This window comes from Chiroxiphia lanceolata, chromosome 4 (genome assembly GCF_009829145.1).
Source record: "Chiroxiphia lanceolata isolate bChiLan1 chromosome 4, bChiLan1.pri, whole genome shotgun sequence".
Lineage (NCBI taxonomy): Eukaryota > Metazoa > Chordata > Aves > Passeriformes > Pipridae > Chiroxiphia > Chiroxiphia lanceolata.
Window position 1 is genome coordinate 51,430,231 of NC_045640.1, and position 24,783 is coordinate 51,455,013.

General features: G+C 37.8%; 1 protein-coding gene across 1 annotated transcript in view; it reads right to left on the reverse strand.

The window, feature by feature from the left end:
* Window positions 1-24,783, reverse strand: part of BANK1 (B cell scaffold protein with ankyrin repeats 1) — a 134,511-nt gene that overhangs the window by 101,133 nt on the left and 8,595 nt on the right. The window contains 2 exon segments of the mRNA XM_032686684.1: window positions 17,247-17,642; window positions 21,330-21,465. Coding sequence (XP_032542575.1) covers window positions 17,247-17,642; window positions 21,330-21,465 — 532 coding nt within the window.

The following is a 24,783-nucleotide window of genomic DNA, read 5'->3' on the forward strand; positions in this document are numbered from 1 at the left end:
AGCCTGTGTTTTAGCAAAGGTATTCTTCAAACCTGCTACTTTTCAGCTATATCATTACTACTCCTTTCCAGACACTCTATTACCCTGTATGAAACACTCTCGCCACCCATCTCAAAGGACTGCAGTAGCTCTTCATCATGCAAGATTACTCAGTATACTGCAGTCACCTAGTTAGATTATTGATATCATTGCATGCAACTCAGAGTTAAAACCTTGACTGGCTGATGAGAAAATATCCTGAGAGACACTCACAGTATCTTGTATTACTGTAAATTATGAAACACTCACAGTCAATTACATTCAAGGATACAAAGAAATTTTCAGGCACATCTTTTCCTCTTAAATGGATGTAGAATATTACAATTAATTACTGATGGGCAGAATACAGAACAGTAGTAATTTGGCTTTGCTCAAACAGTACCACAGCCATTTTGAGTTTTTTGCAAAAGTGCCCAAGTGACTGAGGTACACAAACCACACAGTGCTCCTAAGTGGCACAGAAACCTTTCTAGCCAGTGTCAGTATTGGAAATTTACGATTACTTTTCTCACTTGATTGCCCTTATTTTCCCCATATGCACCTGTTCATCTGATACAGAATGTTCTCTTTCCTTACCAATCCTGCCTTGCTTGGATTTTAATAAACTACTACTATAGTAAACGTACCTGCTGAGTGAATTATTCCAGGGCATGCTACATCTGATGTAGACATTTTTTTTCCAGAAATGTGCTTCGATTGTTAGAGAGATCTCAGAAAAAAAGGAAAAAATAATAATAGAAAAGAAAAGAGAGTAATTTTTCCATGTTTCCTCGAGGAAGCTAAAGTTTCTTTGAACATGTAAGGTAGGTGGGTTTGGTGATCACCACTAGCTAGTAAAATCTGCCCAGCCTACTCCTGCTTACACTCTCATGCCTTTAAGGCAAAAAAATTCTGAATTTAAGCTGTGAATTCAGTGTAGATTGGTAAAATTACACTGAACCTATGTGTAGACATACTTTACAGAAGTAGCATTAATTCCATTTGCTTTGATTTATTTTAAAAGTTAAATAGGCTACACTGAACAAGGGCTATTTTGTTTCCAAATGAGAGCCCACACACAGTTCAATGCAGTTTAATAATCCAGCTCAAAATATAAGTACATTAATTTCTCTGATTATCACTGTGAAGATGAGACTTTATTTAGCACCGCCCTTCAGAAAAAGGAAGTCCTGAACCCTCGCTGAGGAAAACAGGTAGGATATTTTACAGCAGCCTTACAGGGTCTACTAGAAAGATGGAGAGGGACCTTTTACAAGGACATATAGAGATAGGACAGGAGGGAATGGCTTCAGACTCAAAGAGGGTGGGTTTAGATTAGATACTAGGAAGAAATGCCTTACAGTGAGAGTTCTGAGACACTTGAATAGGTTGCCCAGAGAAGCTGTGGATGCCTCATCCCTGGGAGTGTTCGAGGCCAGGTTGGACGGGGCTCTGAGCAACCTGGTCTAGTGGAAGGAGTTCCTGCCTATGGCCAGGGGTTTGAAACTAGATGTTCCTTTCCAACACAAACCACCCTATGATTCTATAATACTGTATACCCAGAGCACATACTTCGGGAATATTATGTGTTCACATTTTAAGTCACTCATAAACCTTACACTTAAGCACACAGAATTCACTTCAGAAGATAACTCATATGAGGTGCACGCTGCTTCTGAAATTTTTTTTGGCCACTTTAGGCAAAGGAGTCTCACAGAGACAAGAAACCTTTCATTATTAGATTGACAAAATGAAAGGAATGAATAACAAATCTGGTAGGCACTGGATTCTCAGATGTCAGAGATGCATCATGCAGATGCATTCTAATCTATGTGAAGTTCATGACAACTTTATTTGTACAGTCTGCACTCTACTTATCAAAGATGATAAAGTAGTCACTTTTACCTTTTAATGGCAATAATTCATCTACTGAGAACATGAATGCTAGCTCTAATAAGTTGGTTTAAATTAGGATAACATTTTCCTCCCCTATTAATTGCATTTTAATATTTTTATTATGCCTTGTGATATCTAAATACAGTATCAGAACTTCAACTCAGTTGGTATTGGGATAGCACAGCTATATCAATAATACACAAATTATGAAAAATTTGGCTTTTACATCAAAGACTTGGATATTTAAGAGAATTAGGGATTCCCCTGCTGGTTCTGAAAGTGGTTAGTAATTTATTAGCTAAAAACCACCAAGCAAGACCTCTTTCACTAAATGTCAGGTCCACCTGACAAACAAGGAACTATGTACAACAGTCCAAGAACCACAGTGATCTATATTATCACTACTATATATTTAATAACCAAACTTCAGAGCCACCATCTCCAGCACTCAAATTCCTACCAGCAGTTGCACGCTATCTGTCCTAAAATGTGGAACATAAGCAACCATATGAAATGTCGGCTATCAATGCTGAACAAGGAATACACTAGAGATTATGCAAGGCTTGGCTTGTTACCATTAAGTGAAACAATGTAGCTCATAAAGGTATTAATACCACATTAATAAAATTGTAGTAACGCAAATGGAGCACTTTAGACAACATTTGTTTCATGTGGGCAGAAGATGGTATCAGTCTTTTGAACACTTAAATTCTGGACATTTTCACTATGAATCCTCTTTACATTCTTGTTTTGAACCTGAAAGCAATGGCTAGGGAGCTCCATCAATTGCAGAGGCTTTAATCAAAATGGTCATTTAACAAGAATTTACAACTGAGGGTGAAGCTTAGCTTAAAAAAACCAAAAAAGGAACATCATTATCATGCTGGAATATCTAAGAGAGAGGATTTATTAAAGGGTATTTGTTGCTTGGTGAATGTGTTCTTTTAATGTTTTATATAATGGTGACCTATCTGTGAGGTTTTTAAATGTAGCAGTAATTATTAAAATAATGGATGAATAAAACCAGACCCTTTCTTGTAGGATCAAAGTATAAGAAATTATTAACTATATCTAATGATGGTTAGACAACACTAAGAGTTAGAAGCTAAAAAGAAAGGAAAAATCTATGATAATCTTCCCTCGAGTAATCAGGGCAGTACTACTGAGAATTATTATCTATTATAGAGGGTAATGCTTCATTTCCATCAGGTTACTTTTGTTGGCTTACTTTGACAAATATCTACTGCTTATGGTCACACTGAAAGGACTGATCTTAAATTTAAGTTAATTTTAAATAGTAATATATTACACACGTTTACTGTAACAGCTATTCACTTAATTGGGGACAGTGCTGATGTTTTCAATTTCACTACAATATTCTCTCCTAATTCACGTAACTTTAATACATCAACTTGGTATCTTTTACACAAAACCCTTTGGAACACATTATTGCTTTCAATTTAACATTTTAAACTAAATTCATTACATGACTTTGAAATTGCATTCCTTTACATAAACTGAGAAATTTTAGTAAAGCCTCTCTAGTCTCCTGTGTATTAAACAAGTAATGCTTCACCACGCCTTCTAAGCAACTTTCCTGCCATGTCCAATCTTCCCCTGCCCCCCCCAATTCTAACACTTCAAATACACTCTTTAGCTATCCTTATTGCAGCCTACATGAGAATTGTAAGTATTCTCTGTCTTTGTTTACTTGGTACTTGCTACATGTTTTGCGTCAACAATGTATGTGACAGATTTAGGGCATTAAAAATAGCAGAAAACAAACTTATGAAAGATTTATGTGTTTTCTAAGGCTACCCATGGAATATTCATTCCATGGTTTTACAAAAGCAAAATGCCTGATAGCTTCACAAATTTCAGTTCTTCCTCAAGACTTGCTAAAGCAATGCTAGCTGGAGAACTGAAACTGTGTTACAGAAGAGGTCCCCAATTAGCCCTAGATCACACATCATACAAGAGGATGAGAAACATGGGCAAATTAGGTTAGGTAGATGACAAGAAATGGAAGGGTAAATTAGCGCATGCGGCCAACTTGCCACATTAAAGAGAAGATAGGGTGTTCCAGTGTCAAAGATTAAAATAAAGAGGATTACAGTAGATCATTTAAGTCCAGGAGTCATCCCATCTTATATGGTAGGCCCACTCTCCAGCACAACATCAGGTAAAAGTAGAGGCGGTCCCACTGGGTTCTGTGAGGTAGACTGAAAAAGTTCTCACGCATGTGACCTCCTTGCAATTCAAAAGCCTGAAGTCAAACACATGTGACAGTGCCCTGAGGAAATATAGGTTAAAGTAGAGCCATACAGAAGATGCAAAGTAACCTTCTGTAATGTGGAAAAAATCAGGAAAAAAGATGTATGTATATCATATTCTTCCTGCAATCCACCATGTTTATCACAGACATTTATGAAAGATAATTCTCTTGAAGTGTGGGTATTTGTAAATGTTGTATGAACCCAGCAGAGAATGCAGCAGAATGGGATTGAAAGGGAGCCTCTAACTGCATAAATTGCTGTATAAATTACCTGAAAAACACTGTGAGAAGCAGGGAGGCAGAAAACATCCACGACACTGGGCTTCATTCAATGGGCCTGTTTTCCTCACATGAACATGGGATTTACTCATTTTTACCATAAGCACTTTCTAAGTCATGATTTGAAAGCAAATCCCCTTTTCTGCTCTGCTGAAGTTTTCTTTTGCTGATGGTGAGAGAAGGCTTAGGAATGGAAAGGCTTCCAAAATCACATAAAATTATTAACATATATTCAAACATATAACATCTGATTTAAGTCTTAATTCTTTCTTTTTCTATCACATATAAATTCCAGATCAAGATAAATATATTCATTACTGAATAAGCTTTAAATAATGCTTCTCTCTATGCTGAACCATCTATCTTTTCCAAATACACCAACAGCTATCTTTGTTTTTCTCAAAAGCATTCTCAGTCCCCGTTTCTTCTGCATGGTTGAGTTCTTCTGTCAAAAACAGTATCTTTCTGTAAGCTGGCCTATTTTGCCCGTGTCTTCAAAATACTTCTATTACTTTATTTATGGTGTATAATTTTTCTTGCGAATAAGCATCAAATTGACACCTCCTTTAAAAGCTACGAAAAAACAGTTTTTCCTTTTCTGAATATTTGGAGTTGGTGTTTATGTCATCTTAGCAACCAATGGTGCTGCAACTTTCATTCACATCTATTTCTCTCTCATAACAGCAATCCCTGAAACCCCCCACATCTGTTCTTTTATGAATTACTATACATATGTAGGCAAAGATAGATTTGCTGTGATGGTACATGCCCACCTGTTCTTTTATTATCATGTATGTTTTTGTACACAATAATTTATCACTCTGACATAACTGTAGCCTAATGGAGTCATCACGAAAGCATCTAAAAGAGAATATAGAAGTCTTATTATGTGTAGCCTTATTGGATCTGATAGCAAAAGAAAAAGATCCTGCCTTCAAATAATTCCCAAAGCTGCAAAACACTATTTACCATGAGTTTATCGATAATCTTAAGGAAATAACTTGGATGGAACTGTAGGCATGTCTTTACATATGCTTTCACATGTTTGTAACTGTATATTCAGAGGCAATCTAAAACTATAACAATTAACTAGTTTCTCGCTGGTCTGTGGTTAGGAAGGAAGATTTGACTTAGTGCTTTGGCTACAATACATATATTTAGAGGCTTCTGGGGACTAATTTTATCTTTTACTGTATATCAATTCATGTTATTTTACTGCAATCAAATCCATGACTTTCAGCTTCAGCAGCAGCACTAGGAACATGACTACTCTGATGTGCTTTAGACACATAGCAGGATTGTCCCAAAGAGTTTCCAACTATTAGGCACACAGATTCGTTTAGAAACAATTACTACCTGCCTGAGGTCATCGCAGTGCTGAGCAGAACTGTTGATGGAACCCAAGTCTGTTATTTCCAGTTTCTACATTCTGCATACTTCTCCAGGGAGAAGCAAACTGAAGTCTGGCCATCTGTATGCACCAGCAGTTTTCAGCTATTAAAGCCTAATGTTTTATTAAAGAGCCCTTCAATTCACTTCAGAGTTACTGGAGTTCTACCACAGTAAAAACACTTTGGCATTTTTGTTCCATTTCTCTGTGGTATCAGCACACACGTATCTCACTCTGTTTCAGTGAAGGGTTATACAGCACTGAACACTGCCCAAAATCTGAGACGTGCTGCTGCAACTTAGACAGGCTGTCCTCCTGCTGCTGACTCAAAGTACCAATGAAGACAAAAGGACCAACAGTACAGGCATTCAGAGTTCTAAGCAGATCTCCAAAACTAGTTAGCCTGATAAAACAGGCCTGGAACTTCCTTATTATTCCAAAGGGGCTAGCTGCAGCTGCCTAGTGGCTCTATTACATCTAAACTACAATTCAAGTCTCTCCTAACTGACCTGGCTCAAACTGCACACTGTGCTTGGACACAGAAGTGGTACATGGCTACATTTTGAAATACATACATATAAAAGAACGCGGCTAGAGAGGAGTGTCTGAGAGTCAAGCTGTACCTCAGGGAGGCATGAGCTCAGATTTCAAGCTGAATAAGGTTTAAGTTTTTACAGGTATAACCCTCAAGGAACGAGGAAATTCCTCAAGGAATGAGCAGCCAAACTTTCCTCTCTTGGTCACTTCTGAAGACATTCTCTTGATGAAGAATATTCTTTAGAGTCATCAAAGGTCAAAAAATGACATGGCTGGAAGGTCATGAAGTTTAACATAACTTCAAGTCCCTTAACAACAGCACTGGGAGACAGGAGAGACACTGGTAGCTGACATTCTCAGCCTTCCCACTACTCAAAGTACAGGATACATAATCCTTAATAATATCAAAACATGTACCGACATAAGACTATACTCCACCTTATAGCATCCCTTAAATCAATTGGTAAGAGAAGCTAGCTTGGACTGTAGCAGGGCATTTACCAAATAGTGTATCTTAGTCTGAGTATGGCAGCAGAGCTTCAATACCTGCACAGGGCTCTTATCAAGGCCTGGATTAAATTTATGATGCTGTTCCTGATCTGTACATCTCTAAATTACATGGGATTTGTCCATCTAAGAGATCTCCCTGTGCCATGCTGCCACAGTTGCTGTCAGCAGAAAAACTCACACCAGACACATTTGGTATTAAAGAAGGAAAAAAAAAAGTGAGTTGTCAGCAAGACTGACTCACTAGGGGATAGGCTGCTTTGCAATCTACTCCCACCTTTAGTTTGAAATAGCTAAAATCTATTGACCCTTAAAGTGGGCTAAAAGGTTCACTGCATTCTCAGGAACACAATTAAGAGTGATATTTTTATACACATCTGAAAACTACGCTTGCTTTCTAACCCGTTTATTTTCCCCTTGTTAGAAAGTAATCTGAGGTCTTTATCTTTTAAGACAATGTCCTTTAATCCAACGGAATGGACACATTTTATTAAAACGGGATTTTAGAGAGTATTACAGGAAAAGAATAGGCATTCTCATGGCTCTTTATCTGCAGAAGGGATGCCATCTATTCTGCTAAAAAATGCTGGCCTTTCTCCAGTTTTGTTTGGTAAAGGCTACAGATAACACAGTATACACATACATCATAGTTTTATGAGATCTCTGAGCAGGACCAAAAGATGTCTGCTGTTAAACTTAATAGGCATACAGCTATTACCCTTTAAAATCACCTTTTGTGCTCCACTTGCCCATCCCTAATTGCTTCAGTTAATTAGTGCTAGGATACAAGCTTTAATGGCAAATGTTAAAAAAGACAAAGCTGTTTCACAGAAAGGGAAGAGCTTTTTCTGAAGCTGCATATCACCTAATGGGTACCTAAATCTGAGGTTAGCTCTATTTTGCAGGTAAAATAATGAATACCAATTCCACAATAATGCATTCATATTTTATCTGTGTGGTCACAAGGCTGTATACCCAGATCCTAGTACGATTGCTTCCCTTTTCTACCTTAGTACAAATTAAAAATAATGACTATTTGAGGAACAGAAAATTTCCTGAGGAACCACAAGGGAATTTCTCAAAATACAGCTCCCTAGCACTAAAATCAAGTCTTCTTTTCTTCTATAAGAAACAGACATAAAGTAAACACATAACAACAGCTGTGACTGGCTAAAGAGCTGGCTTGTTCAGTTATCATCTACAGGACTGAGTCCTCATACACGCATATCATGGTCATTAGCATTCCACAACTGGATCTTTTCCCTCACTCAATAGCAAATCAATAGTTTTCGCATCTTCTTGTAGCTCATATTTCCCCAAAGGATCTCAGTGATCATACTGTTTTTCCATTTTCCAATGTACTGTCTGACCTTTTCCCTCAGGCCTTGCACAATTCACTTTAGGTCAATCACTTCTTATTGATTGTTAGCGCCTGCTCATTCCCATCTATCTCTGCTTTAATGGATATGAGGGGGAGGGGGTTGTGATTTTTTTAATGTCCTGTCATCTACTCACTGCTCTTTCCACCCTTATTGCTTTAGATTACTCATTTAGATTTATACTTCTGTTCAACTTTCACTCCAGTTCAAGCTTAAATTTCATATTCTCTCAGCTCATCATTTCTTTTGTACAATGCCTTTATATACAAAACAAACTGCAGCTTTCAGCATGCCACTCTCCACTTAAGACCTCACATAAAGTGTCATTCTTTTGTGAATTTATAAGGTCTAGCAAAACCCCTTTCTTGGTTTATAGTTTTTCTTGACACTTCTGTTTTGTATCTTTCAGACAATTTAGCACTACACACACTTCCTTCTCTCTAGGAAGAAGCAGAGAAAAGAGTTCTTGGAAACACTTTTTCACAATTCATCCAAAGTCAAATCCTGTCTGCTTACCCAGAGATTCACCTACTTTCTGCAGGGCACAAATGCTGGCTTATTTGCAGCTGTCATCTTACCTTTCTTGGCTTTGTAAAGACTGAATCTTGGAAACTGCAATAATTTCATTTCTTGGGCTACTTTTCCCTCCAAAGTTCTGCAGTGGTAGCAGATAACTGCTCCCTGTTGCACCACCACAGAAGAAACATTGACCACATATTTCCTTACACTCACTTGTGAGTCAGTCTTAACCTCACATATAGGATACAATTATTGGGAATTCCTAATTTCTAGTAGCCTCTTTCACTCATCACAGCAATGGAGAATCTCTTTGGTTCTCTTAGCAACAAACAGACATAACTAATCTGCAAAGGCTACAGACAATCAGCTCTATCAAGATGACTGCCAAAAGCTGACTGAGAACTGCTGTCTAGACAACTTCTGCAAAGTTTTCAAGTGAAATTTTTGCTTTTGATGCAGGACTTTTTTTAGCTGGAAAATCCTCCAATCACTTTATTACAATATCAACCATTCAGCTCATGGGAAACACGGACTTAGAGTTGCTCTTCAAGTCCCCATATTAAAAAAAAAAAAAAAAAGTAGTTTGGAGGACCATCTCCTCAGTCCTTTCTTTTCTTGGGACTTTCTGTTTTCTGTAACCATTCCCTATTTTACTGTCTCATTTTTTGGACATCACACTCATGAAGAGAAACACAGTGGTATTCAGCACTTGGATGATGAGCCAGAAAGCCTTTTTTATAGCAACAAATTTCTTCATTGCACTGACCTATGGCACATTCAACACAGACAAAGAGAGACATCCTTAGAAACCTTGACAATAGGTATGTAGGGATAAACCACTGCAGAACCAGTATCCTCAGAGTCCAGCCGTAAAGAACTGGTATGCCAAGAATTTGGAATAACTTACTTGTCCTTTTCCATCTGTAAGCATACCGATGCTATTAATTCAATTACTTTGCAATACTATCAATCCAGAAGTAAAGTTCTCTAAGTAGAACTGGGGAAAGGAAACATACTATGTAGCTCTTTACAAAAGCAAGTTAAAGACTTTGCCAATCTGTTATCCCTACTACAACTCTTTATAGGCTTTCACAACTATAAACAACCATGATGGCAAATGTCATTTAAGTTGTGATGCCAGGACTTCTCCCAGCCAGGGGCTCTCAATGAATAATACTGCAAATGTAATGTGAGTAGTACTGATCTATGTGAAATTTCAGATGACCTTGCAACTTGGCCTGCTGACTTTCATGAGGTCTGTGTGAGCTCAACTCTCAAGCCTGCCAAAGTCCCTCTGGATGGTATCCCTTCTCTCCAGCATGTTGACTGCACCACACAGCTTTCTGTCATCAGCAAATCTGCTAAGGGCGCACTCAATCCCACTCTCCATGCCTACAACAAAGATGTTAAACGGTGCCCGTTCCAATACAGGATCACAGAATGGATGAGGTTGGAAGGGACCACAGTGGGTCATCTGGTCCAACCTCCCTGCTCAAGCAGGGTCATCCTAGAGGACACTAAACAGGATTGTGTCCAGACAGCTCTTGAATGTCTCCAGTGAGGGAGACTCCACAACCTCCCTGGGCAATCTGTTCCAGTGCTCAGTCACTTGCACAGCAATGAAGTTCTTCCTCATGTTCAGGTGGAACTTCCCGTGCATCAGTTTGTGTCCGTTGCCTCTTTTTCTAGAGCCTGAGCAGAGTTTGGCTCATCCTCTTGACACTTCAGATACTGACAGATATCAAAAGATACCCTCTCATTTGTTTCTTCTCGAGACTGAACAAGCCCAACTCTCTCATCCGTGTAAGATACCGTAACAACATTTTCAGGATCAAGATCCGGACCCACAGCCATTTAAGTAAGTACACAGAGACCAAGAGCAAGATTTGATTCTATTTTTCTAGTAAGAACATAAATAGGTGTTATACTTCATTGTTTCAGGGATAAGTATTACAATTTCTTTAGTATGGACTGCAAATCAACTCTTATTTAATCCTATTTCCAAAAGCTGGGACTATTAACAGAAATACATCATGGTGAAATTACAAATAGTAATTTTGTTATAACAACACTTGTGTGCCAAAAAATATACAAAGGATGCATTTCCAGAGCTCTTCTCTATACGCCTTCCAATGATACCTTTTCAGTAATTGTGATTAGTAACCACAGCGCAAAACTCAGTGAGAGTCACTAATACATTAGATGAAGGACGTGGTAAGACTACAGACAGACACAGCCATTTTACAGTCTACCTGCAAAAACATTGCTGGAATCTTAAATTATTTGTCAGCTTTAGAAATAGCCTCACAACTTCAACTAAATACTGACTGATGACTGGGCCATAAGCAAGACATAAATTTGGATGATGTCCATTTCAAACTTTGAAAGAGTAGACTGAAAATGGACAAATCCATTACTTTTAAAATAAAAAAATTATGAACTAAATAAGCAACAGTAAAGTCACAGTGTATTAAATTAGCACATGTCATTGCGGTAATGCTTATGCTCTAGTCATTTGACTTTTATTATTAACAAACCTTTTAGGAGTTTGTCCTAAATGCTGCTAAAAAACATTCACTTCAAGATGTCAGTGCACTCACTTTTCCAGGTGTAAGCAGTTTTCATCCAATTAGTGTCAAAATAAGAGGAAAAAAACATAACATACATGACACACCCTCAGAATCTAAGGGTACAGGTTACCATGACTAGCTAGACAGACTGAAGCATGAGCTGCCTAAGAAACCTCCATAACAAATAAAATCTTCTCTGGATTTTGCAGGAATAAGAGAAGGAATAACAGAGAACTCAAACAGTTTATACAGCAAGGGATGACAGCCTCAACATCCTATCTATGGTTGCCACCTCCAGTTTCCCTTCCAGTTGAAATAGCCAGGATCTCGTGTCAGATGAAACAAATTAGTGACACTAACCAGATTTTGTTGACAGTCATTCCCTTTTCCAACCCCATTTCTGCATTGACATCCCAACAATCATTCTTTGTGGAATGGAGAAACACATAATCTCTGGAAGATGTATTAATTTTTTTAATTTTAGCAGTCCCTACAGAGCAATTCAAAGACTCATTGGCAGGGCAAAATGGAAATGAGGGCTATACCACAGCACATAACTAAATGTCTCTTCTGCTCTTCTGCTTATGATATAGTCAAACATATTATTTTAATAAAAAAATTTAGTTGTCATTTAAGGTGCTCTATAATAAGCAGATGACCTCACTGCCTTAAAACACCAACAGTGGTATACAGTGTCTCAATGTAAATACGCTGGGGAAGGATTAAACAGATGCAAACCCTGTGGGCTCATCTACTGCAACCTCCCCTGGCAGCGAACAACGCCAGAATCACCTACTGCTTTCCTCTATTTACTCAATCTTGCATGTTCATGGGAGAAATCTTTACAGCCAAAACTTTAGTTCACACATATGCACACACAAAAACCACAGGCATTCAGTATTCACAAACAAACAAAACCAAAAGTTCTAGTGATTTTGTTTCTTCTTCAGCTTCATTTTTTATTAGCACTTTAGCTTCATTTTCTCATAGACTCCAAGTCAGTGTCAAATCTAGGTGAGACAGCCAATGAAGCCAATGGTAAAGTTCCCACTTAAATTAAGGGGTTTAGCTCATCAGCACAAGTCTTGCTGACAGCCTAAGAACATCCATCATCATTGGCTATTTGTATTTGAGTACCAATATGAAGAGAATTTACAGGAAAATAAGCAAAGCAGTGGATTCAAAATGTGAAGCATTACTTCAGTATTCAGTGTTATACCCAAATTCAAATAAAATTGATGCCACTGTACTACAAATGAATCAGGAAACAGATACCATGAAAGCTATGGTAAAACTATAATGATTTCTTCCCTTTCCTGTGACCAGAACAATGGAAACTGGCCCCATATTTGAAGTGGTCTGAAGATTTGCATGTGTTAAGCCCTATTTTAAACTCCCAGCCTGTTTGTCCTACACTTATTTGAGAAAAACACCCAATGCTGGTATCTCATTACTCCACATCTACCTTACTAGTAGTTGCAAAAGCAGTTCTCTTAACATTAATCTTCTCGGTCATTAAAGTGTGTGCAGGTACATGGATATTTTTAGGTAAGCAATCAGAAATAATGGCATATTGCTGTCTCAGGTAAAGGTACATATTGTTCCGAGAATTTTTCCCGGGCTGTTGAAGACTGTGGACAGCATTTTCTAGTTGGGTTATGTTACTTTACGTACCTCTCACTTTTCAGTACAATAGCAGATAATTAACAGATACATGTAGGTTTGATGAGCCAGTTGTCAATATCAAATTTTGTAGAAGTAAATCCTCTTCATATTTTGGAACAAAAAAAAAAAAGGAAAAAAAAAAAAAAAGGAAAAAAAAGGAGTACCACTGCTTAGAGGAAAGCCTGAGTGAAAGTGAAAAGAGTTGTTTTGTTGAGCTGCAAACAACGGTAAACAATGACACCTAATAAAACATCAAGAAGACTAAGACTTGTGGCAGGAAGAATCAACAAGCACCTCAGATACCTATGACTCTTGAGCTGTACCAAGAAGTCCCACTAAAAGTTTAATAAGTGTCAGCTCACTTTAGAAACAGTGTCACAGAAACATTATTTGTATTAGATAAGACCTATTCTCTTTCTGCATCATCAGTACTGAAGATAATTGCAGGAGAAATTCAGGACATCGAAAGAACTAAGCTAACTACTCCAGATGCAATTACCTGTCTATATCTACAAATCCCTTGCTTAAACACATGGTTGTCTGAATTTGAAGCAGAAGTTGTTTCAGGACTAAACAAAACCCACCAGTTTTGTCTAATACCCCAGGGTACCAAATGAATACATTGAAAGTATGTCAATTAATATAAAAGGAGGTCCACAGTTCAGCAGACCAAGGGAGAAGCTGTGAAAAGAAACAGAAAAAGACAGATGCAAACAAAATATGTCTCTTGATTCTACTTTCAGCAACATTAGGGAATGCGGATAAAGAAAAATCAGAATTTTAGAGTCACATTGGACATCTTAGATGTTAACATAGAAAAATAAAATTTCTGATTGTTCTCCTCTTTCCCTGAGGATTACCTTCTTTTAGGACAACAGACCCTTACACAAAATTCAAAACCAACTCTGAATCTCAATGGAGCATTTTCAAACAGTGAAATATTTTATGAACGAGTGCTGCCAAAGGAATTTTTTGACAGCAATAAAAATATCTTCTTCATGCACAAGATGAATACAATAAAGTTTGTCACCATTTAGGAAATATATGTCAGAAAGGCCAGTTTCCATGTCTCAGTTCTCCCTTTATTCCTCCAAGAATATGTTCAAACAAGAATGACAAACTGTTTGTGTTTGAATCACATTACAGGGCAAACAAGCCCTCTGCTAAGTACAAAACCCCTTGCATTTTATTTAGTGCTACTCAGCACTTTAATTAGCATTGTCTTTTGCTTCAAATTTTTGGCATATAAACTACTTTAGAGCTCGAACAAATTTTAACAGGTAAAGCCCTACCTGCTCCAAGAAGATGAAACTGAAACCATCTGGTGGGTGAAATAATTGGGGGGGCATGAGACTTATTTTGCGATCTTTCCATCTCAGACTGTAGGGAAAGTGCAAAGGGAAGAGTACCCAGGAAAGAAGAGACAACTGAAAAATTACCTTGCCTATGAACTCTCCTGAGCATGGAGAAATCTGAAGTGGAAGGGTGGTGATTACTAGCACCTAAGCTATGCCATTATTAACACTCTCCAGAACCATGAGGTAACAACCTAATTTAGCATCCATCTTCCAGTAGTTGTTCTAACTACCCTCAAGCAACTCCTGAGCCCTGGCATCCCTTAGTCCTAGGACCTCAACAGCATGCTTTCCTAAGGGATTAACAGAATTTAGTTACAGTGGAAGATGTGGTGGGGACATTATAATTAAAGCACATTACTAAATTTTTAGACTGGTAGAGTGACAGCTCTTGCCAATACTGAGGAGACAAGAAGGTACAAATGCTTAGAAGAACAAGTTAACAGCAATGAACAGTTCAGGGGGGAAAAAAAGGGAACTGGAAACCATGAAGAACATACACAAAAGTGTTTTGATCACTATCTCCAAAGGCAGAAATATAAGGGACTAGGGATGAACACTGAAAATGAAAAGTGATTGAAGATGATGATTCATATGAAGACTAATGGGAAATCTTGTGAGTGCATGGTCCTGAAGAAAGGCCAAAAAAAAATCACTCCAAAGGAAAAAATAATCCTCATATAGTCAATAACCCCTTGGCAAATAATTTTTATTACAAGGGAAAAATCTCTTTCCCAGATGCGTAATCTGTCAAAATCCTTGTCACAAGTATCACAAAGGCTAAGAGCTTAATAGGATTCTACAGAAGAGTATCATAAATACAGACACTATTATCTTTAAGCAAAGGTAAAGAACGATAACCATGCTCATCTTCATTTCTCAGAACTAAATTCAACAGTCAAATGAAAGCAAATCTCACAGTACTTTCACTGTGCAACAGAGAGCAGCGCAGAGGTCTCCTATCAAGCACTGATCCAAGCTGACCTTGCTGATGGCCAGGGCACACCAGTACAGAAAAAAACAGGGCCAGAGCAGTTCTCAGCTATAATTGTGAAGGAAGTGCTTATGCCCTGAAGCACCAGGCATCGACACTACTCCCAGTCCTGGATCTAGTTCAGTCAATTGAACTTTTCTGATCTTAGCCACAGTCTATGCATCCCTGGTAAAGATGCACACACTATTCATTAATTCAGCTCTGTACTAATCTCTGAAGTTGCTGATATTGACCACTGCCAAAGCAAAGATCATTTGAACACCTACTATTTGCTTGGCATTACACTGTAAGCAATTTCCAAGGGCACATGTAATAAATACTTTCGTGAATGCATAGACCTAAGCAAAGAACCATCCTGTGTCTTCTAGGAAACTGTTTATCTTTGCAGAGAAGTTTGCAATTTCCTGTGCATGAGTCAACAGATGGTCTCTGAGCCCAGTTCCTTCCTATACATACACACAGAGTATAGACCCACTGCTTTCATTCCACTAAAAACTGCCAAGAAGCTTCAATCTGAAGCTACATATCAGGCACAGTCAGAAATCGCAAACAGAACCTTCTGAAACCAAAATGGACAACTCTAATGAGCCCACAACTTAAAGTCTGAAAGATATACTGAGGAAAAGGTTATTAAATATTGAAGAGGAGATCTGAAATGCTATTTTGAAAACACTGATCTGATATAGCCAGACTGTGTGTAGACACACTCTGGGTAGGTTTGAAAGCCTTATAGTATACCTAAGCTTACCTGCTCAAGTACAAGGCAGCAGGGACATCCAGCTAGGTCACTCCGACTCAGCTGGGGTCTCTCTACCCCAGTGTTCAAAAGAATATTCTTGATGTTCATGTGCATCCAAAACTAGGTTAAGGTCTGAGTACACATCCTGAAGTTCAGGATTTTTTTCTCGAGCACAAGCTCCCATGCCAATAAAATGGTACCTTGCAGGTAACAAAGACAGAAGCACAATGTTCTGCTTACTAGACAAAATCTTGACTAAATAGCGAGAGCTGAGTGAATGTAAGTGACCTAAAGACTACAAAGAAGCAGTAGTAAATATGCTCTCAAAGGAAAACACACAGCTGTCTACCTGAAACCAGTGCCCAACTTCCTACACCTTTCCAAAGTGGTTTATATATCTTTCTAAAGCTATTTCCTGGTTTCATTTGTGCAGCCTGGCAAAGTTAAATTTCGGGTTAAATTAAACCAGACTCTGCCATTTCAGTGCCTCTCACCCTCAGAGAGGGAGTCTTTTTACATTCTAGAAGTGTTAATTTTTACATTAATGCTTCTAGTTTCTATGGATGTGCAAACACATAAAACTGGATAGTTTTAGTCCTTCCATTACAGTTTTTTTACCTGGGTTGGAAAAAGTAGAAGGGAACTTCTGCTCTTACAGTTTTTACGTGTAACACAAGAAAACTTGTCAGCCATGAAACTGGGTCTTAGTAATTATTTTTTGTTTTGTCAGATTTGTCTAAGGAGAAACACACACTGTCACAATTAAGGCTTTTTGAAAGAGATGAAACATAAACCCATGGTTTTGGACAGACTCTGAGATTTGTAGGCTCAGGAAATAGAGAAATAAGTGTTTGTCAGCTCTTCAGTCTGACTATGAAGTAGTGGTGGAAGGTTCACAGTTGCCAGTGGCAGCTTTTAGACTTTCCAAGCCGCTTCCCTGAACCAGGACTAAGAGTACAACAGTTTCATCACACTTCAGTGACAACAATCATCAAACCAAAACTGTTGAACCAAGCTGAAGAGAGATAATTTCTCCAGAAAATCTGAATTATCAAATTTTTCTCCTTCAAATGATTAAGTAAACTCTTTTAATGATCATACAAAGTTTTCATTTTTGTATTACCTGGTTGAATAATTCCAGTAACAACAGCGATATATTCCTCAGGTTTCTGATCAGTGGAAATCTCTCTGCTGCCTCCAGCTAAGGTCAGTGTCTCATAAAGAATCCTTGAATTCTCCACCCCACAAAGCAGAATTACCACATTTTCTAGAGGTTTCAGAACTTGTTCCAGAAAATAACATCTCTCTTGATTCAGGCAGTTAAGAAGTCCACACGAGAGTATCAGGAGTTTACATTTATAAGAGGGTAAAGAGAATAGCTCCTGGTGCTTGAAAGTTGAAGTCTCTAGATTGTAGAGTAAGATTCCTCCCTCACTCACTATGTGTCCAAAAAGAAATTTTAAATACAGTGCCCACTCTTCTGCTTCTTGTCCATATATCACGAGGACATCCTTCGTATCTTCCAGAGAGAAGAAAATTTTTAGAAAAGAAATTCAAATGCGTTTTGAATCCACTATAAATATCAGAAGACATATTGCTAGTTTCCCCCCCTATTAAAAACTTGAGGTACTGAAGAAATCACCTTCAGCAGAAATCACCTTGAAATGACAATCATCTCCTTATTTTTAAAACCAAGGCAGAAAGATTGTCCACAGAAATACTGGTAAAAACAGCTCAGAATATTGTATGTTTAGAATAGCTTCAACTAGTATTTCAGAATACATACTGAAATTGCAATGTAGGAAGCAGAGCACATTCACACATTCTGCACACTCCTAGAGTCTTGACAATAGGTGATACTATTAAAAATTAAACACAGCTTTTAATGGCAGAAGTAAAGAAAAGTTTTTTAAAGGCTCGACTGCATTTCTTTTCAACTATATTGATTTTTATATATGAGAAAGAAAGCTTTATTTATGTAAGAAAAGTGAGTGAAATACGGTCGTAAGCTCTGCCAGGACAGGTTTTGGTTGGATATTAGGAAGACATTTTTTACAGAGAGAGTAATCAGACATTGGAATGGGCTGCCCAGGGAGGTAGTGGATTCATCGTCCCTGGAGGTTTTTAAGATGAGACTGGATGTGGCACTTAGTGCCATGGTCTAGTAACCACGGCATTGCTGGATAAAGGGTTGGACTTCATGATCTTAGAGGTCTTTTCCAATCCGGTTGATTCCATGATTCTATACCTAACACCACACTTGATGGAAGAAAGGCTCTGCAACACACATCTCATAAAGCCTTAATTTAACAGGGTTTCCATATTTAGTTTGTCTTTTCTATCTATATACAGAGGGAAGAGTCATACTGCTGAGGAGAGACTCATATGAGCAAGGTTTTTCATACTACAGTTTGGTGCAATGTTTATTGAAGCAAGCAGCTAATGCTATCAAGTTACCTGTGGGAAATCAAATGTAGGTTTCTCTTGAACTACAAGCATGCTTTTTTTTTCCCCTGCCATTGATCTGCCTTCTATATTAAGAGTTGACTTCAATATTAAGCAGGAATGTAAGGCCTGCAACTTCCCCTAAATTGTATTAAAAGGTGAAATATCACTATTTTGAAATGCTTGCCTAACTGGAAGTGTGGAGTCAAAGTTTATCCTGTGAATAGCTATGATGTCCCCTATCAAAAATCTACTCCATGTACCTGTAGCTTTTCCCTACTGCATATTGGTTTTGCCTTCACAAATTTTAGTAATACATATGCTTGAAGGCAGCTTACTTGAAAATTAAAGCCCACCAAAACTGCTTTCAGAACAGTATTATTTTAGTCTGAAACAAAAACAGTCTAGCTTTAATGCAACACTAACCAATACTGAATACAGTAACAATGCATAACTTTCAACTAGATTTTTTTCCTCTTTATTATTTCCATCTCTTACTGAATAATTCTTTGAAGTTACTGCACTTGGAATATAATGTAAGTTGAGATTAATTTTGTTCCCTTGAAAGTTAATGTAATAGAAACTATCATATCCTGACAAAATTAAGCTGTGCTTCAACTGCTCCCACTTGGAACCTGTCTCAAAGGTAGAAATAAAAGGTATTATTACTTGAGCAATGAGAAACAGTAAGAGAATTTCTGCAGTCATCCATAACCTGAAAGGGTTCTTCTGACAAGCAAAACTATTCTGTAGTTATTGGTGTGTGGTTGCCCACGAAAGCACAACTCTTGTGCTTTCTGTGTGAAAGTTGTGTGAAAGCACAACTCTTTGTGCTCTGTGTGAAAACCTCTTCGAAAAAACCTGCTGAATCTTATGAGAACCAAGTGAGACGGGAACATCTTTTCAGACTACTGTGACCCAGAAGGAATCAAGAAATTGCATATATAAAACAAAAACCCATGTCTTTTGGGCACAATTATAAGATACAGTATGTAGTAGAGGCATTTTAAAAAAAAGCAAGTACATTAGAGTATCAAAGGAAATCTCAAGAACTCTGCAATGCACCAAACATATCCAGAAGGCAAAAGAAACAAATCAAATATTGGGGGCCAGTACCCACTCTTAAACAGGTACCTCAGTTTATGAATCTTGCAATCTTTTAAAAGATAGTTTCTGTGTGCTTAGAAGTAAGCAAGAAGTACTTGTTAACACTTATCTTTGAGAATAACACTGCACAGTTGTTGGCTTTTAAAGGCCTTGTAGGTTTGTAAAGGTTTGTAGATGATATGCTTTACTTCTAGATATATGCATTTTACTACAGTTTTTTCTAGAAACTCAGTATTAATGTACTTTGCTTGACATAAATAAGGTTGATTTCAATTAGGGTTTAAAAACTGGCTCTACAGTCCCACTGCCTTAGGATGCTTTGATGAAAAAAAAAAAGTGACATTTGAAAACCAATGTTTACCCAAGCTTTAACTGAAAGATGGATCACCATCTTCTCAGGATTATCCAGAATATTTTCCAGTTAGGGTACTGGAGCGTAACAATATCCTTCCCTGTTGTTCACTCAGCTGCCCAGGAATTCCCTCTCATGCTAAAAACTTAACACAAAAAGAAGTAGTATTTGTTTTCCAGACAAGGAGTGCCAGGATAGAGCTATTTAAGAATTTACAAGTTGACTGCACTTATCCGATTAGACTTTTCTGTATCTCCAGATTCCAGTTTCATTGTCCAAATCAAATATCACCCAAAGGGAATGTATGACGTTTTCCCATTAGTTCCCCTTCCACAGAAACTTACCATCTTCACCTAGAGAGTCTTAAGTCCATGGTTTTTAAAACTACTAGGGTTTGGAAAATGTCTGTTTTTCCTCTGAGGCATCTCCTCCTCCTTTCCTCCACATTTCTTTCACTCTGCAGGATAAAACTATGGGTATAATCATGAGAAACATACAGAGGCATTAAATAACCCAGACTCCAATCTTTGCTCAGAGATTTTCTTCTAATCTCAAGAAGATTCATTTCTATTTGGGCTGTATATAGGATGAAAATGGCAAGCATGCATCCTAGTTCAAATGAGACTTCAGAAACTAAAGACCTTTACTCTCTTGGTCCCTTTGCAATCTTTTCATAGAGACTCAGCCATTCATCTCTTCACGTTGCTTGCCCTGATCACTTACAGTGATATAATAAGGAACTATGGAAAAAGTTTCACTAGCACTTCAAACAAACCCTGCAATATAACATTTGGAAACGAAGTGAGAACGTTTAATTCAGCACTAATCAGTGGCCTTAGCACAATGAACTGCCCCTCACCCATCCAGGAGGTGTCAATTTTCCCAGTCAGCACACCTCACACACATCCAGTAAATGTGCCTCAAAATGCAACTCTAGCTCTTGGTTGCTGGAATTCCGAAAGGCAAATCCCCTGAAGCAAGCCAAAATGCATTCATCGCAGGAAGGACAGCAGAAAGCACTTCAGAACTAGTTGCAGATAATGGAAAATGCTTTCAAGGCAGTCACGTTGCTTCTCTGAGACATTCCAGTAATGGAAATGAAAATTATAAAAGCCACTGGTAAACTTTACAGTGAGATCAGAAAGTAGCAAAATTGATGCAGCACTGTGGCACACCTGTTTCAATCAAAGCAATTCCCCTAAAACACAGGACATTGCTGCCACCACTGTATCAGCCAGCAGAGTGGCTGCACTTCTATTTTCAGAGGCCTATCTAACGAGCATGAAATAAGAACATTTTCACCTTTTATGTACTTTCTGTTGCTAATTGCTAAGTTGTATGTGAAAACAAACACTTGCTCTATCTGCATAAAATCAACCCTGACATCTTCATCCTTCTTACTAAGCTCAGTAAGGTCTGGACTGGGTAAAATGAGGTTCTACAGAGAGGAACAATTTTTCTACAAATTGGGTGAGTTTAGGGTTGACCTTGTTAGCTTTCTACATAAAGAAATTTCACTGACCTTCCCTACAGTGACAATGGGAACAGAGCAAAATAAGTTCCTGGGGTATCTTTGACTGCATGGACCTGGTACAGGTAGACTAGAAAGATACCTGACTATCAAACCTTACAAAGCTAACATTATGCCCAAAAAGCTGTTCTTTAAGTGATATGGCCTTATTCCCTTGTTTAGGCTTCTCTGTCTGATCTGTCCTATGAATACACACAGTTGAATATCTAAAGATGGGCAGGTTCATTTCTAATGAACATGACTAAACACAAACATGGGATATAGAAGTCAGAACTCAGTTCTCTATTTCAAGGTATATCTCCTCCTTTATCACAATTACCATGTAAAATTTCATGTCATTGCAGTCACTTCCTCACACCTTTGGTAGATTTTAGCAGAAAACAACTGGGTAATTCAGAAAAAGTTTAGACATATATGAATTACAAAGTGAAAAATACATCATAATGACAGTATAAAGAGCTGAGTAATATACTGGTTTTTTATGATGCTGTGGAATAAGTCTTTAAGGTCACACAGAAACCCGAGCAAGCTGTATGAAGTTTGTATTAACAGATGCTATTGCTACTAGAAACAACCATCCCCCGAAGCTTTCCCTTACACTGTCACTACAACTATAGTTTCATAAACAGGAAACAGTTAAAGAAAAAATTGATTTCAAAATGTCAGTGTTAGGGTAAACCAAAGTGCCCTCTTGTTTATTTTATTTTTTATTAATTGCCAGTGTTTCTCTTATCAGGATCTCTCTAGATGTCCCCATCCTGACTTAGCCCAGGCAGTTCTGGATTTATGATCACATTTAAACTCCGCTCATTTAAATTCAATGTCTTTGCTTTTTCTTTTGCCTTTTGTTGCCTTTTTTTTCTCTGTCACCTTTGATTCCATTGTTAGTTCAGTTTCTCAAAAATTCTTATCTCTAATTCCTTTGACATAAGAAACAGAGAATAGAAAACATGTACTGCAGACATTAATTAGTGCTAGGGGAAACGGTCTTCTGAAATTCATTACATGTACCTCTATCACAAGAGAACATATCTCAGAAAATAGTGCATACACAACAAAACAAAAAGCACTTATTTTGCAAGCAATAACATTTTGGGTAAGTTGCTGTGATTCCAACTGCTGTGATCTGGGAAGGTCACGCTGTAGCACTGATGCATAAAAACAAGAAAAGTGTCTTACACATTAAGAAGTGTAATTTGTACACCAGGGACTTGGCAGACATTGATCATCGAACAATGTTTATCCATAAATATCACCATTTATTGCAATTTCTGCTCTGAGACTTATCTGTTCCCTGCTTTTGTAATGTGATCAAATACACTAAGTTCACCACATCCCAGCAATTCCCAAGTTACAGATTATCACTGACACATGAAATTTGGTAGAACTCTCTTAGAGCAGTCATAGAATGGTTTGGGTTGGAAGGGACCCTTAAAGACCATCTAAATCCAATACTCTGACATAGCAAGGACACCTTCCACTAGACCAGGTTGCTCAAAGCCTCATCCAACTTGGCCTTGAACGCTTCCAGTAATGGGACATCAACAACTTCTCTGGGCAACCTGTTCCAGTGTCTCATCCACATTTCTTTAGGTTTCTAAATCCACTGTTTCCTTTGCCACAAGTCCACAGTACAGAGGGAGGACTTCAGAGGTCCCATAATTTAAATGGCTTGATCTTCTCCTGCTTTTGCAGACTAATTTAAAATCCATTTTTAATGCATTTCATTTACTTGAGCATTCATGCAGTTTTTATTTGATGTATAACATGCTGAAGCTATGAAGCTGTAGAAGAAAGTGTCCTCCAGTTTCAGTTCATTTCTTTTGTCCCTTTCTGACAAATACATAACAGTCAAAAGACTCCCAACAATAACAACAAAAAACTCAAGACAAATCTCCTATCAGTGTTGAACACCCACTCTATATTTTTGTTTTGATCTTTTTAGCAGCATTCATCCTAATGATGCATACAGAAGGAAGTAAATGAAGTAGAAAATCATTACATAAATGTGTAGCTTCATAAAATGAGCAATGACAAAGGTAACAGTGAGTTAGAAAACAAAGCTAAATAAAACATTCAGGAACAATCTCAATGGAAGGCTGACTTCTCTATATTAAACCCACCTCTGCTTTCTCTCTACTGCCTTAAGACAAAGATTCTAGAGATTAACCATATAACAAACTACATTTATTTCTGTCCATCAGATAAAGAAAAGTTAGTTAAAGGAATGCCAACCTGTCTTCACACAATTCACCCACTGGGCTGCAAAACTGACCGCAATGCCCAAATACTGCTACAGCTTGACTGAGATTCAAAAGATATTTTTCCAGTAAGCATATAGCCTCAGCAGATCTTTAACACATGGAATCATCTTCCCCCCCTGCAAAATAAATTCTCAAATTAGTACCAGCCCTAAAATAAGAATAAATCGGAGAGTTACTTGGGTGTCAGTTCTGGGTCCCTCTCTAGCAGAGAGCCCTTGCAGAAAGATTTTGTGTAACTAGTACTGCCTTTGACCACACTGCATGCTTCTGGGAAACAAACCAATTGGAAGTTCTGTATGTTCATGTTCTTCCAAACAGATTTGCCATATAATACATACATATCTACCATACTTTACTGTCATTGTGGTACAGTCTCACTGTTGCATAGAAACAGGAAAACTATGTTTACATACTGGAAAAAAACTATCTCACTACTACTTCTACCTTTTCAAGCACACTATCCTCCATTTCTAGTTAGAAACGTGCAGAACACAAAGTGAAAACAAATCTTTCCTGAACCATGTCTGAGACCAAATTAAACCTTATCTCATACAGTCAGAGCACCTGTGTAGTTCAAGCCCAGTAAAACTCAGAAGCTTGACGCGGACAGGACAGGATCAAGGAATTATAAAGCATTCTGCTTTTTCCATGATCAAGCCCCTCATTGTTTGACCCCATCTATCTATCCAAATTTTTACTTTCCTCTTGAATATCCAGAAAATGAAAAATCTTTAAAGAAAACAGGTTGATGCTGTCATAGGTCTGTTACCATCTTCATTGTACATATTTTATTATTGTCTAATGTAAGACTTCTCAAGATACCACAATTTAACATGCTACCAATGCCAGCTGCTCAGCAATAACTGATTGCATGTTTGGTACAGGTACAAAATACAATGTGCAGTTTGAAGTTTCCTCCTCAGAAGTTGATTCTGCCCATGTTCCATTTTCCATTTACTGC